The sequence below is a fragment of the Tachyglossus aculeatus genome, chromosome 16, assembly GCF_015852505.1.
Source record: "Tachyglossus aculeatus isolate mTacAcu1 chromosome 16, mTacAcu1.pri, whole genome shotgun sequence".
In the NCBI taxonomy this organism is placed as follows: Eukaryota; Metazoa; Chordata; class Mammalia; order Monotremata; family Tachyglossidae; genus Tachyglossus; species Tachyglossus aculeatus.
Window position 1 is genome coordinate 2,292,519 of NC_052081.1, and position 15,994 is coordinate 2,308,512.

The following is a 15,994-nucleotide window of genomic DNA, read 5'->3' on the forward strand; positions in this document are numbered from 1 at the left end:
GCCAATTATTATTATCATTATTATTATTTTACGCAGTAAGCGCTCAGTAAAGACGATTGGCTGACTGACAGTGCTCTGCACACAGTAAGCGCTCAATAAATATGATTGAATGAATGAACACACGGTTGTCAGTTTGTCCCCCGTGGGGCTCGCAGTCTTTATCCCCATTTTACAGATGAGGTGAGTGAGGCCTCCCCTTCTAGGCCATGAGCCTGCTGTTGGGTAGGGACCGTCTCTAGATGTTGCCAACTTGGGCTTCCCAAGCGCTTAGTCCAGTGCTCTGCACCCAGGAAGCGCTCAATAAATACGATTGATTGATTGACTGATTGATTCCCAAGCGCTTAATGCGGTGCTCTGCGCGCAGTAAGCGCTCAATAAATATGACTGAATGAATGAATACAAGGTTGTCAGTTTGTCCCCCATGGGGCTCGCAGTCTTTATCCCCATTTTCCAGATGAGGCAGCTGAGGCCCGGAGAAGCGCCGGCCATAAAATAATAATAACAATGGCATTTATTAAGCGCTTACTATGTGCAAAGCACTGTTCTATACAAGTTGGCAACATCTAGAGACGGTCCCTACCCACCGGCGGGCTCACAGTCTGGGAGGGGGAGACGGACGACAAAACAAAACATAGTAACAAAATAAAATAAATAGAATAAATATGTACAAGTAAAATAAATAAATAAACACACACGGGGTCAAATCCCGGCTCCCCCGACTGTCAGCTGGGTGACTTTGGGCAAGTCACTTCACTTCTCTGGGCCTCAGTTTCCTCTCCCCCTCGTCCCCCTCTCCATCCCCCCCATCTTACCTCCTTCCCTTCCCCACAGCACCTGGATATATGGATATATGTTTGTACATATTTATTACTCTATTTATTTATTTATTTTACTTGTACATATTTATTCTATTTATTTTATTTTGTTAGTCTGTTTGGTTTCGTCCTCTGTCTCCCCCTTTTAGACTGTGAGCCCACTGTTGGGTAGGGACCGTCTCTATATGTTGCCAACTTGGACTTCCCAAGCGCTTAGTCCAGTGCTCTGCACCCAGTAAGCGCTCAATAAATACGATTGATTGATTGATTGATCTGGAAAATGGGGGTAAAAACTGTGAGCCCCCGGAGGGACAACCTGAGCGCTTAGAACAGTGCTTTGCACATAGTAAGCGCTCAATAAATACGATTGATGATTGATTGATCTGGAAAATGGGGGTAAAAACTGTGAGCCCCCGGAGGGACAACCTGAGCGCTTAGAACAGTGCTTTGCACATAGTAAGCGCTCAATAAATACGATTGATTGATTGATTGATTGATCTGGAAAATGGGGGTAAAAACTGTGAGCCCCCGGTGGGACAACCTGAGCGCTTAGAACAGAGCTTTGCACATAGTAAGCGCTTAATAAATACCATTATTATTATTATTATTATTATTATTATTATTATGTGTCAGGCGCTGCCCTAAGCGCTGAGGGCAGCACCCTCCAAGCCCCTCAACAGTCCTACCTCCTTCCCCTCCCCACAGCACCTGTCTATATGTTTGTACAGATTTATCACTATATTTATTTTATTTGGACATATTTACTATTCTAACTATTTTATTTTGTTAATATGCTTCATTTTGTCGTCCGTCTCCCCCTTCTAGCCTATGAGCCCGACCGTCTCCAGATGTCGCCGACTTGGACTTCCCAAGCGCTTAGTAGCTTCTTAGCAGAGAAGCAGTGTGGCTCAGTGGAAAGAGCCCGGGCTTTGGAGTCGGGGGTCGTGGGTTCGAATCCCGACTCCGCCAACTGTCAGCTGGGTGACTTTGGGAGAGTCACTTCGCTTCTCTGGGCCTCAGTTCCCTCATCTGGAAAATGGGGATGGAGACTGGGAGCCCACCCGGGGGACAACCTGACCTCCTTGTAACCTCCCCAGTGCTTTGTACAGTGCTTTGCACATAGTAAGCGCTTAATAAATACCATTATTATTATTAGTCTAGTGCTTCACCCACGCTGGGCGCTCAATAAATACGACTGAACGAATGAATGAGAAGATTATTATTATTATTAGTCCAGGGCTCCGCCCAGGCCGGGCGCTCAATAAATACGACTGAATGAATGAATGAGAAGATTATTATTATTATTAGTCCAGTGCTCTGCCCATGCTGGGCGCTCAATAAATACGACTGAATGAATGAATGAGAAGATTATTATTATTATTAGTCCAGTGCTCCGCCCACGCCGGGTGCTCAATAAATATGACTGAACGAATGAATGAGAAGATTATTATTATTATTAGTCCAGTGCTCTGCCCATGCTGGGCGCTCAATAAATACGACTGAATGAATGAATGAGAAGATTATTATTATTATTAGTCCAGTGCTCCGCCCAGGCCGGGCGCTCAATAAATACGACTGAACGAATGAATGAGAAGATTATTATTATTATTGGTCCAGTGCTCCGCCCAGGCCGGGCGCTCAATAAATACGACAACGAATGAATGAGAAGATTATTATTATTATTGGTCCAGTGCTCCGCCCACGCCGGGCGCTCAATAAATATGACTGAATGAATGAATGAGAAGATTATTATTATTATTAGTCCAGTGCTCCGCCCAGGCCGGGCGCTCAATAAATATGACTGAACGAATGAATGAGAAGATTATTATTATTATTGGTCCAGTGCTCCGCCCAGGCCGGGCGCTCAATAAATACGACTGAATGAATGAATGAGAAGATTATTATTATTATTGGTCCAGTGCTCCGCCCACGCCGGGCGCTCAATAAATATGACTGAATGAATGAATGAGAAGATTATTATTATTATTAGTCCAGTGCTCCGCCCAGGCCGGGCGCTCAATAAATACGACTGAACGAATGAATGAGAAGATTATTATTATTATTGGTCCAGTGCTCCGCCCAGGCCGGGCGCTCAATAAATACGACTGAACGAATGAATGAGAAGATTATTATTATTATTGGTCCAGTGCTCCGCCCACGCCGGGCGCTCAATAAATATGACTGAATGAATGAATGAGAAGATTATTATTATTATTAGTCCAGTGCTCCGCCCATGCCGGGCGCTCAATAAATATGACTGACTGAATGAATGAGAAGATTATTATTATTATTAGTCCAGTGCTCCGCCCAGGCCGGGCGCTCAATAAATACGACTGAACGAATGAATGAGAAGATTATTATTATTATTGGTCCAGTGCTCCGCCCAGGCCAGGCGCTCAATAAATACGACTGAACGAATGAATGAGAAGATTATTATTATTATTAGTCCAGTGCTCCGCCCAGGCCGGGTGCTCAATAAATAGGACTGAACGAATGAATGAGAAGATTATTATTATTATTAGTCCAGTGCTCCGCCCACGCCGGGTGCTCAATAAATATGATTGAATGAATGAATGAGAAGATTATTATTATTATTAGTCCAGTGCTCTGCCCACGCCGGGCGCTCAATAAATAGGACTGAACGAATGAATGAGAAGGCCGGTCCAGGGGACTGGCTACCTGTGATCCTGCCCAGTTGCCCTCTGTGGAAGTGTCCCACCATCCCGCCGACGTGGGCTCCCAAGCTGACCCCGATGATGTGTATGGACGACGGCGTGGCGCCCATCTCCTGAGGAAGGAAAGTCGGGGAGAGCGACGTCAAGGGGGGACCCCCGGGGGAAAGTCCTTAATAATGACGGCATTTATTAATCAATCAATCAATCAATCAATCAATCGTATTTATCGAGCGCTTACTGTGTGCAGAGCACTGTATTAAGCGCTTGGGAAGTCCAAGTTGGCGACATATAGAGACGGTCCCTACCCACAGTGGGCTCACGGTCTAGAAGGGGGAGACGGGGCCCAAAATGGAGTGAAATTGCACTTCAAAATTGAAACAGCGGCGTGGCTAAGTAGAGGGCCTGGGTTCTAATCCTGATCGGCCACAGGCCCGCTGTATGACCCCGTGAAGGCGTTTAACTTCTCTGCGCTCCAGTTTCCTCATCTGTAAAATGGAAATAAATAATAATAATGATAATGGGATTTGTTAAGCGCTTACTACGTGCAAAGCACTGTTCTAAGCGCCGGGGAGGTGATGAGGCGATCAGGTTGTCCCACGGGGGGCTCACAGTCTTCATCCCCTTCATTTTAGACTGCGAGCCCAATGTTGGGTAGGGACTGTCTCTATATGTGGCCAATTTGTACTTCCCAAGCGCTTAGTACAGTGCTCTGCACATAGTAAGCGCTCAATAAATACGATTGATGATGATCCCCACTTTCCAGAGGAGGGAACTGAGGCCCAGAGAGGTGAAGTGACCTGCCTGAAGTCACCCAGCTGACAGGTAGCGGAGCTGGGGTTTGAACCCGTGACCTCTGACTCTAAAGCCCGCCGAGCCACACTGAAGTCAACTTGTACTTCCCAGGCGCTTAGTCCAGTGCTCTGCACACAGTAAGCGCTCAATCAATACGATCGAATGAATGAATGAATGAAAGGCCCTCCGCGGGGGGCTCTGCACACAGTAAGTGCTCAATAAATATGATTGAATGACCTCTGACCCCAAAGCCCGCTCTCTTTCCACCGAGCCACGCTGAAGTCAACTGGTACTTCCCAGGCGCTTAGTCCAGTGCTCTGCACACAGTAAGCGCTCAATCAATACAATCCAATGAATGAATGAATGAAAGGCCTTCCGCAGCGGGCTCTGCACACAGTAAGCGCTCAATAAATATGATTGAATGACCTCTGACCCCAAAGCCCGCTCTCTTTCCACCGAGTCACGCTGAAGTCAACTTGTACTTCGCAGGCGCTTAGTCCAGTGCTCTGCACACAATAAGAGCTCAATCAATACGATCGAATGAATGAATGACTGAATGAAAGTCCTTCTTCGGGGGGCTCTGCACACAGTAAGTGCTCAATAAATATGACTGAATGAACAGTGGGTGTGTGGCTCAGTGGAAAGAGCACGGGCTTTGGAATCAGGGGCCGTGGGTTCGAATCCCGGTCTTCCAATTGTCAGCTGTGTGACTTTGGGCAAGTTACTTAACTTCTCTGTGCCTCAATTCCCTCATCTGTAAAATGGGGATTAAGACTGTGAGCCCCCCGTGGGACAACCTGACCTCCTTGTAACCTCCCCAGCGCTCAGTGTTTTTTTAGACTGTGAGCCCACTGTTGGGTAGGGACTGTATCTATATGTTGCCAATTTGTACTTCCCAAGCGCTTAGTACAGTGCTCTGCGCATAGTAAGCGCTCAATAAATACGATTGATGATGATGATGAATGAATGAATGAATGAAAGTCCTTCCGCGGGGGGGGCTCTGCACACAGTAAGCGCTCAATAAATATGATTGAATGAATGAATGAAAGTCCTTCCGCGGGGGGGGCTCTGCACACAGTAAGCGCTCAATAAATACGATTGAATGAATGAATGAAAGTCCTTCTGCAGGGGGCTCTGCACACAGTAAGCGCTCAATAAATATGATTGAATGAATGAATGAAAGTCCTTCTGCAGGGGGCTCTGCACACAGTAAGCGCTCAATAAATACGATTGAATGAATGAATGAAAGTCCTTCTGCAGGGGGCTCTGCACACAGTAAGCGCTCAATAAATACGATCGAATGAATGAACGAAAGTCCTTCCGCGGGGGCGGATGTGATTCCTCATGGTTTTAGCGCTTACTACACCCCGGCTTCCGGTCGCGTGAGGGGGGCGGCCGGGCGGCGCCGACACCTACCATCATCATCATCATCAATCGTATTTATTGAGCACTTACTGTGTGCAGAGCACTGTCCTAAGCGCTTGGGAAGTCCAAATTGGCAACACATAGAGACGGTCCCTACCCACCAGCGGGCTCACGGTCTAAAAGGGGGAGACGGAGAACAGAACCAAACATCCCGACAAAAGAAAATAAATAGGATAGGGAGGTACCAGCATTTTGTGGATGAGCCCGGAGATTTCCAGGCTCAGTTTCATGACGTTGCCCACGGCGGCGAAGTAAGCGGCCGTCGACCCGGACACCCAGTCCACCGCCACGACGTTGGCGGGCCGGGCCCGCAGCACGGTTCGGACCAGCCGGTCGATCCAGGACGGCTTGCTTCCCAGGACTCTGTGAGCGCGGAGAACGGGATGGGACGGGGACCCACCTTGAGGCCTCCGTTCGCTCCCTCCCTCGTATTTATTGAGTGCTTACGGAGTTGAAGACGCTGTACTGAGCGCTTGGAAGAAGACAGTAGAGCAATAAACAGACACCCCCTGACACCCAGAGGCGGGCGGGAAGTCCCCGTCCACCACCTTGCCGATTCTCAGCTGTGTGACTTTGAGCAAGTCACTTCTCTAGGCCTCAGTTCCCTCATCTGTCAAATGGGGATGAAGACTGGGAGCCCCCCGTGGGACAACCTGATCACACTGTAACCTCCCCAGCGCTTAGAACAGGGCTTTGCGCATAGTAAGCGCTTAATAAATGCCATCATTATTATTATTATCATTCCTGTCCGTTCCGGACACTCGCCCTTCCGGCCGGAAGAGAGATCATCATCATCAATTGTATTTATTGAGCGCTTACTATGTGCGGAGCACTGTACTAAGCGCTTGGGAAGTACAAATTGGCAACATATAGAGACAGTCCCTACCCAACAGTGGGCTCACAGTCTATAAGGGGAAGACAGAGAACAAAACCAAACATACTAACAAAATAAAATAAACAGAATAGATATGTACAAATAAAATAAATAAATAAATAAAAGAGAGATCGGCTCGCCATTTCCAACATTTACTATTCTATTTATTTTGTTCATGATGTTCCTCTAGCCTTATCTCTATTTGTTCTGATAATGATAACGATGGTATTTGTTAAGCGCTTACTATATGCAAAGCACCGTTCTAAGCGCTGGGAGGATACAGGGCGATCAGGTTGTCCCACGTGGGGCTCACAGTCACTAATCCCCATTTTACAGATGAGGGAACTGAGGCCCAGAGAAGTGAAGTGACTTGCCCAAAGTCACACAGCTGACAACTGGCAGAGCCGGGATTTAATGATGGCATTTATTAAGCGCTTACTATGTGCAAAGCACCGTTCTATGCGCTGGGGGGGATACAAGGTGATCAGGTTGTCCCACGTGGGGCTCACAGTCTTCATCCCCGTTTTACAGATGAGGTCACTGAGGCCCAGAGAAGTGAAGTGACTTGCCCAAAGTCACACAGCTGACAACTGGCAGAGCCAGGATTTGAACCCCTGACCTCTGGCTCCAAAGCCCGGGCTCTTTCCACTGAGCCACGCTGCTTCTCTTTGATAACTTGACACCTGTCCAATATGTTTTGTTTTGTCGTCCGTCTCCCCCTTCTAGACCGTGAGCCCGCTGTTGGGTAGGGACCGTCTCTAGATGTTGCCAACTTGGACTTCCCAAGCGCTTAGTCCAGTGCTCTGCACACAGTAAGCGCTCAATAAATACGATTGAATGAATGAATGAATCTCTATTTATTCTGATGACTTGACACCCGTCCACATGTTTTGCTTTGTTGTCCGTCTCCCCCTTCTAGACCGTGAGCCCGTCGTTGGGTAGGGACCGCCTCTAGATGTTGCCGACTTGCACTTCCCAAGCGCTTAGTACAGTGTTCTGCACAAAGTAAGCGCTCAATAAATATGACTGAATGAATGAATGAATCTAACCTTATCTCTATTCTGATGACTTGACACCCGTCCACCTGTTTGGTCGTCCGCCTCCCCCTTCTAGACTATGAGCCCGTCGTTGGGTAGGGACCGGCTCTAGATGTTGCCAACTTGGACTTCCCAAGCGCTTAGTCCAGTGCTCTGCACACGGTGAGCGCTCAATAAATACGATTGAATGAATGAATGAATGTAGCCTTATTGCTATTTATTCTGACGACTTGACACCCGTCCACATGTTTTGTTCTGTCGTCCGCCTTCCCCTTCTAGACCGTGAGCCCGTCGTTGGGTAGGGACCGTCTCTAGATGTTGCCGACTTGTAGTTCCCAAGCGCTTAGTCCAGTGCTCTGCACACAGTGAGCGCTCAATAAATATGATTGAATGAATGAATGAATGAACTCCGACATTCCCTTCCCCATCTCTGGCGGCGGTCCGCTCTGCCGGGTCCACATCCCGGGTTGGGGGTGTTGACAGGTGGATTCTCTGCCTCGGTCTTCCGTCCTTATTTCACTTGTACATATCTATTCTATTTATTTTATTTTGTTAATATGTTTTGTTTTGTTGTCTGTCTCCCCCTTCTAGACCGTGAGCCCACTGCTGGGTAGGGACCGTCTCTGTGTGCTGCCGACTTGGACTTCCCAAGCGCTTAGTCCAGTGCTCTGCACACAGTAAGCGCTCAATAAATACGATTGATTGATTGATTGATTGATTGATGTCCCCCTCCGGCTGACCCTCTGCTGACTCCTCTCAGGGGACCCCAGCAGCCTTTCCACCCTTCGCGGCCTCGCCCCGGGATATCCCGGAGAGTTCGCAAAGGGTGTACGGACAGCAGAATCGGTTACCCCCTTCTAGACTGTGAGCCCACTGTTGGGTAGGGACCGTCTCTATGTGTTGCCGACTTGTACTTCCCAAGCGCTTAGTACAGTGCTCTGCACACAGTAAGCGCTCAATAAATAAATATGATAGATTACCCAGCATCCTCCTTGCCCCTGCCCACTCTGGCCAACCAAGGATGCCCGGAAGGATGCCCCGGCCCCCCCTGCCTTGATTATGGGACCGTCTCTATATGTTGCCAACTTGCACTTCCCAAGCGCTTAGTCCAGTGCTCTGCACACAGTAAGCGCTCAATAAATACGATTGATTGATTTATTGATTGAGAATGGGCTCCAGGGGAGCGGGCGGGGGCCGGAGGGGGCCATCTTACCTTCTTCCCTTCCCCACAGCACCTGTATATACGTATATATGTTTGTACATGTTTATTACTCTATTTATTGATTGATTTATTTTACTTGTACATATCTATTCTATTTATTTTATTTTGTTAGTATGTTTGGTTTTGTTCTCCGTCTCCCCCTTTTAGACTGTGAGCCCACTGTTGGGTCGGGACCGTCTCTATATGTTTCCAACTTGGACTTCCCAAGCGCTTAGTCCGGTGCTCTGCACACAGTAAGCGCTCAATAAATATGATTGATTGATTGATCTTACCTCCTTCCCTTCCCCATAGCATCTTTATATATGTATATATGTCTGTACATATTTATTACTCGATTGATTCATTTTACTTGTACATATCTATTCTATCTATTTTATTTTGTTAGTACGTTTGGTTTTGTTCTCCGTCTCCCCCTTTTAGACTGCGAGCCCACTGTTGGGTAGGGACCGTCTCTAGATGTTGCCAACTTGGACTTCCCAAGCATTTAGAGAAGCAGCGTGGCTCAGTGGGAAGAGCGTGGGCTTTGGAGTCAGAGGTCATGGGTTCAAATCCCAGCTCCACCAACTGTCAGCTGTGTGACTTTGGGCAAGTCACTTCACTTCTCTGGGCCTCAGTTCCCTCCTCTGTAAAATGGGGATTAAAACTGTGAGCCCCCCGTGGGACAACCTGATCACCTTGTAAGCTCCCCAGTGCTTAGAACAGTGCTTTGCACATAGTAAGCGCTTAATAAATGCTATCGTTACTTAGTCCAGTGCTCTGCACCCAGTAAGCGCTCACTAAATATGACTGATTGATTGACTGACAACCTGATCACCTTGTATCCCCCCAGCGCTTAGAACAGTGCTTTGCATATAGTAAGCGCTTAACGAATAATATTCTGGAATATTATTATTCCAGAAGCCCCTGGTGGGGCGATCCTTGCCTGAAGCCGTGGATGACGATCTTGGTGTCCAAGGAGCCGTTGAAGCCGGAGTCCCTGAAGCTCCGGTCGGGCTTGACGGGCTGCCCGCAGCTGGGCTGCGCTGGGGTGAACAGGAGGAACTGGACGTTGAGGTGGACGCCGCGCAGAAGGCCGGCGTTCTGGAAGTCGGGGCAGGCCCGGGCCTGTGTTGTCTGGTCATCCCCTGGCAGGAGGCCGAAGATAATAATAATAATAATAATAATAATAATGATGGCATTTGTTAAGCGCTTACTATGTGCAGAGCACTGTTCTAAGAGCTGGGGGATACAAGGTGATCAAGTTGTCCCACGTGGGGCTCACAGTCGTAATCCCCATTTTCCAGATGAGGGAACTGAGGCTCAGAGAAGTTAAGTGACTTGCCCAAGGTCACACAGCAGACATGTGGCGGAGTCGGGAGTCGGGGAAGATCAGGTGGGACCCTCCTCTGCCAGCTCAACACAGGGGACCCCCAGACTCCATCCCCTCGCCCCCTCTTCCCTCCCATCCCTTCTGTCCTTCTCCAGCCCATCCCGCACCCTCCACTCCTCGGCCGCCGCTCACCTCCTCACCGTTAGGCCTCGTCCTCGCCCGTCCCGCCGTCGACCCCCGGCCCGATATAGTAACAATAATGATGGCATTTATTAAGCGCTTACTATGCGCTTACTATAGCTTGTAACCTCCCCAGGCGCTTTTGTACACAGAAAGAGCTCAGGCCGTTCATTTCATTCAATCGTATTTATTCATTCAATCATTCAATCGTAGTACAGTGCTCTGCACATAGCGCTCAATAAATACGATTGATGATTTATTGAGCGCTTACTGTTTGCAGAGCACTGGACTAAGCGCTGGGGAGGTTACAAGGTGATCGGGTTGTCCCACGGGGGGCTCGCGGTTTTAATCCCCATTTGACAGATGAGGGAACTGAGGCCCAGAGAAGCCAAGCAACTTGCCCAAAGTCACACAGCTGACAATTGGTGGAGCCGGGGCTTGAACCCATGACCTCCGACTCCAAAGCCCGGGCTCTTTCCACTGAGCCACGCTGCTTGTCCTCCCTCCGCCCATCCGCCAAGCTCTCTCTCTTCCTCCCTTCAAATCCCTACTGAGAGCTCACCTCCTCCAGGAGGCCTTCCCACACTCAGCCCCCTTTTTCTTCTCCTCCTCTTCCCCTCCCCACGGCACCTGTCTATATGCTTGTAACAGATTGATCGCTCTATTTATTTGACTCGGACATATTTACTATTCTATTTATTTTGTTCATGCTGTGCATCTAGCTTTCATTCTATTTGTTCTGACGAACAAATGTTCTGAGGAACATTCTATTTGTTCCTCTCCCCCTCGTCCCCCTCTCCATCCCCCCGTCTTACCTCCTTCCCTTCCCCACAGCACCTGTATATATGTATATATGGTTGTACATATTTATTACTCTATTTATTTATTTATTTATTTTACTTGTACATTTCTATCCTACTTATTTTATTTTGTTGGTATGTTTGGTTCTGTTCTCTGTCTCCCCCTTTTAGACTGTGAGCCCACTGTTGGGTAGGGACTGTCTCTATGTGATGCCAATTTGTACTTCCCAAGCGCTTAGTACAGTGCTCTGCACATAGTAAGCGCTCAATAAATACGATTGATTGATTGATTGATTGATTGATTGATTGATTGAACTGACACCTGTCTCCATGTTTGTACAGATTTATTACTCTATTTATTTATTTATTTTACTTGTACATATCTATTCTATTTATTTTATTTGGTTAGTATGGTTTTGTTCTCTGTCTCCCCCTTTTAGACTGTGAGCCCGCTGTTGGGTAGGGACCGTCTCTATATGTTGCCAACTTGGACTTCCCAAGCGCTTAGTACAGTGCTCTGCACATAGTAAGCGCTCAATAAATACGATTGATGATGACGATGATGATGTTTTGTTTTGATGTGCATTTAGCTTTCATTCTATTTGTTCTGACGACTTGACACCTGTCTCCATGTTTTGTTTTGATGTGCATTTAGCTTTCATTCTATTTGTTCTGACGACTTGACACCTGTCTCCATGTTTTGTTAATGATGTGCATTTAGCTTTAATTCTATTTGTTCTGATGACTTGACACCCGTTAACATGTTTTGTTTTGTTCTCTGTTTCCCCCTTCTAGACTGTGAGCCCGCTGTTGGGTAGGGACCATCTCTATATGTCGTCAACTTGTACTTCCCAAGCGCTTAGTCCAGTGCTCTGCAAACAGTACGTGCTCAATAAATACGACTGAATGAATGAATAAATATGATTGAATGAAATGGACTGAGCTCTTTCTGTGTACAAAAGCGCCTGGGAAGAGGTCATATTTATTCTATTTATTTTATTTTGTTAATATGTTTTGTTTTGTTGTCTGTCTCCCCCTTCTAGACCGTGAGCCCGCTGTTGGGTAGGGACCGTCTCTATATGTCGCCAACTTGTACTTCCCAAGCGTTTAGTACAGTGCTCTGCAAACAGTAAGTGCTCAATAAATACGATTGAATGAATGAATGAATAAATACGATTGATTGAATGAATGAATGAATGAATGAATGAATGAATACGATTGAATGAATTGAATGGACTGAGCACTTTCTGTGTACAAAAGGACCTGGGAAGAGGTCATATTTATTCTATTTATTTTCTTTTGTTCATATGTTCTGTTTTGTTCCCTGTCTCCCCCTTCTAGACCGTGAGCCCGCTGTTGGGTAGGGACCATCTCTAGATGTTGCCAACTTGGACTTCCCAAGCACTTAGTACAGTGCTCTGCACACAGTATGCGCTCAATAGATACGATTGATTGAATGAATGAATAAATACCATTGAATTAATTGAATGGACTGAGCACTTTCTGTGTACAAAAGGGCCTGGGAAGAGGTCATATTTATTCTATTTATTTTATTTTGTTAATATGTCTTGTTTTGTCGTCCGTCTCTCCCTTCTAGACCATGAGCCCACTGTTGGGTAGGGACCGTCTCTAGATGTTGCCAACTTGGACTTCCCAAGCGCTCAGTCCAGTGCTCTGCACACAGTCGGCGCTCAATAAATACGATTGAATGAATGAATGCTGCAGAGAAGCAGCATGGCTCAGGGGAAAGAGCCCGGGCTTTGGAGTCAGAGGTCATGGGTTTGAATCCCGGCTCCGCCACACGTCTGCTGTGTGACCTTGGGCAAGTCACTTCACTTCTCTGAGCCTCAGTTCCCTCATCTGTAAAGTGGGGATGAAGACTGTGAGCCCCATGTGGGACAACTTGATCACCTTGCATCTCCCCCAGCGCTTAGAACAGTGCTCTGCACATAGTAAGCGCTTAACAAATGCCATCGTTATTATTATTATTATTATTATGAATGAACAGAACAGATTCCCTGCCCACGGCGAGGCCACGGTTAGAGCGGGCCGCCGGCGGCCCCGACGTGTGAATCTTCCACCTCCATCTGGGTAGGGCCCGTCTCTAGATGTTGCCAACTTGGACTTCCCAAGCGCTTAGTCCGGTGCTCTGCACACAGTAAGCGCTCAATAAATACGATTTATTGATCGATCGGTCGATCGATCTCCTCCTTTCCCCCCGTCGCCCGCAGCCCCTTCTCGTACCTGAAGTCCCGCCGAGGAGGAGAAGCAAGAGGGTCCAGCCTAGCCCAGGGCCAAGGGCCGGACGCCTCCCGGGGTCACCGGCCATCTTGCTGCTGCGAGGGGGCCGCCCAGCCCGGGCCGGGATGGAGGGCGATGGGTCCTGGGATTTGCCAATCATTAACCGGCCCAGGGATTTTAGCGGGAGAAGCCCGGGAATGCCGGCCGGCCGAAGTCTTCTCCTCCTGGGGCCAAAGCAAACTTCCCCGGGAAATGACTCTTCCTCCCACAGGCTCCCACCCGTCGCCCGCACCGCGGGAACGAGGTGGGGCCCCGAGAATCGTCTTTTCATCTCGGGGCGTCACCCCTGGACCGTGGCCCCGGAGGGAGGGTCCGGGAGGATGGCGGGGCCTTCGTCGTCGGGGTGGAGGCCTTCACTGCGCTGGACGCACCCACAAGAGCCGCCGATCCCTGAGCTGGGAATCCCGAGGTCGGCCCGCCTACCCGATGGACGGAAAGGCCTCGGCCTTCGGACCTTCCCCACGGCTGCCCCAGTAATAATAATAATAATCAACCAATCAATCGTATTTATTGAGCGCTTACTGTGTGCAGAGCACTGGACTAAGCGCTTGGGAAGTCCAAGTTGGCAACATAGAGAGACGGTCCCTACCCAACAGTAGGCTCACAGTCTAGAAGAGCAAAGCACCGTTCTAAGCGCAGGGGAGGTTACAAGGTGATCAGGATGTCCCACGGGGGGCTCCCAGTCTTAATAATAATACTAATGACGGCATTTATTAAGCGCTTGCTATGTGCAAAGCACCGCTCTAAGCGCCGGGGAGGTTACAAGGTGATCAGGTTGTCCCACGGGGGGCTCCCAGTCTTAATAATAATACTAATGATGGCATTTATTAAGTGCTTGCTATGTGCAAAGCACCGTTCTAAGCACCGGGGAGGTTACAAGGTGATCAGGTTGTCCCACGGGGGGCTCCCAGTCTTAATAATAATAATAATGATGGCATTTATTAAGCGCTTGCTATGTGCAAAGCAGCGGTCTAAGCGCCGGGGAGGTTACAAGGTGATCAGGTTGTCCCACGGGGGGCTCCCAGTCTTAATAATAATAATAATGATGGCATTTATTAAGTGCTTGCTATGTGTAAAGCAGCGGTCTAAGCACTGGGGAGGTTACAAGGTGATCAGGTTGTCCCACGGGGGGCTCCCAGTCTTAATAAGAATACTAATGATGGCATTTATTAAGCGCTTGCTATGTGCAAAGCACCGTTCTAAGCGCCGGGGAGGTTACAAGGTGATCAGGTTGTCCCACAGGGGGCTCCCAGTCTTAATAATAATAACAATGATGGCATTTATTAAGCGCTTACTATCTGTTCTAAACGCTGGGGAGGTTACAAGGTGATCAGGTTGTCCCACGGAGGGCTCACAGTCTTAATTCCCATTTTCCAGATGAGGTCACTGAGGCCCAGAGAAGTGAAGCGACTTGCCCAAAGTCACCCAGCTGACAATTGGTGGAGCCAGGATTTGAACCCATGACCTCTGACTCCAAAGCCCGGGCTCTTTCCACTGAGCCACGCTGTTTCTCTATCCCCATCCCCAGTCTTCATCCCCATGAGGTAACTGAGGCCCAGAGAAGTGAAGTGACTTGCCCAAAGTCACACAGCGGTACAGTTGTTGGGTAGGGACCATCTCTATATGTTGCCGACTTGGACTTCCCAAGCGCTTAGTACAGTGCTCTGCACTCAGTAAGCGCTCAATAAATACGATTGATTGATTGATTGATTGATTGACCGTCTCTATATGTTGCCAACTTGGACTTCCCAAGCGCTTAGTCCAGTGCTCTGCACACAGTAAGCGCTCAATAAATATGACTGAATGAATGACAGTTGGCGGAGCCGGGGTTTGAACCCGTGACCTCTGACTCCAAAGCCCGGGCTCTTTCCGCTGAGCCACGCCGCTATCTAATAATTAGATATTCGTTAATAAGGAGGGTATTTAAGCGCCTGCTAGGTGCCAAGCCCTGTTCTAAGCACTGAGGTAAGATACAAAGTAATGAGGCTGTCCCCCGTGGGGCTCGCAGTCTTCATCCCCATTTTCCAGATGAGGTCACTGAGGCCCAGAGACGCGAAGTGACTTGCCCAAAGTCACACAGCTGAGACTTGGCTGACCGTTGACAATCTTCTAGACTGTGAGCCCGCTGTTGGTTAGGGACCGTCTCTATATGTTGCCGACTTGGACTTCCCAAGCGCTTAGTACAGTGCACTGCACTCAGTAAGCGCTCAATAAATACGATTGAATGAATGAATGAAGTTGGCAGAGGCGGGATTAGAACCCATGACCTCTGACCCAAGCCCGGGCTCTTTCCACTGAGCCACGCCGCTTCTCTAGTAATAATGCCAAGCACCGGGGTGGGTACCGGCAAATCGGGTTGGACCGAGTCCCCGTCCCGCAACGGATTTAAGGAGTTAATCCCCTTCTGACGGATGAGGGAACTGAGGCACGGTGAAGTGACCCGCCCAAGGTCACACGGCAGACAAGTGGCGGCTCGCTGAGTCCCAGGCCGGTGGTCTATCCGCTAGGCCGTGCTGCTTGTGGGCGGGGTGGGGGGGCCGGGACCAGGAAAACAGGGTGTGGGG

The 15,994-nt window shown here is 48.6% G+C and overlaps 1 protein-coding gene across 2 annotated transcripts in view; it reads right to left on the reverse strand.

Moving 5' to 3' along the window:
* The window catches only part of PLA1A (phospholipase A1 member A), a 37,303-nt gene extending 23,576 nt beyond the window's left edge, over positions 1 to 13,727 (reverse strand). For both annotated transcript variants that reach the window (XM_038758040.1, XM_038758041.1), the window contains exons 1-4: positions 13,374 to 13,727; positions 9,763 to 9,964; positions 5,893 to 6,070; positions 3,495 to 3,603 (exon numbers count right to left, since the gene is read on the reverse strand). In XM_038758040.1, coding sequence (XP_038613968.1) covers positions 3,495 to 3,603; positions 5,893 to 6,070; positions 9,763 to 9,964; positions 13,374 to 13,701 — 817 coding nt within the window. In that variant the 5' untranslated portion in view covers positions 13,702 to 13,727. The remainder of the gene's footprint in view (positions 1 to 3,494; positions 3,604 to 5,892; positions 6,071 to 9,762; positions 9,965 to 13,373) is intronic.
* Positions 13,728 to 15,994: the final 2,267 nt, after the last annotated feature.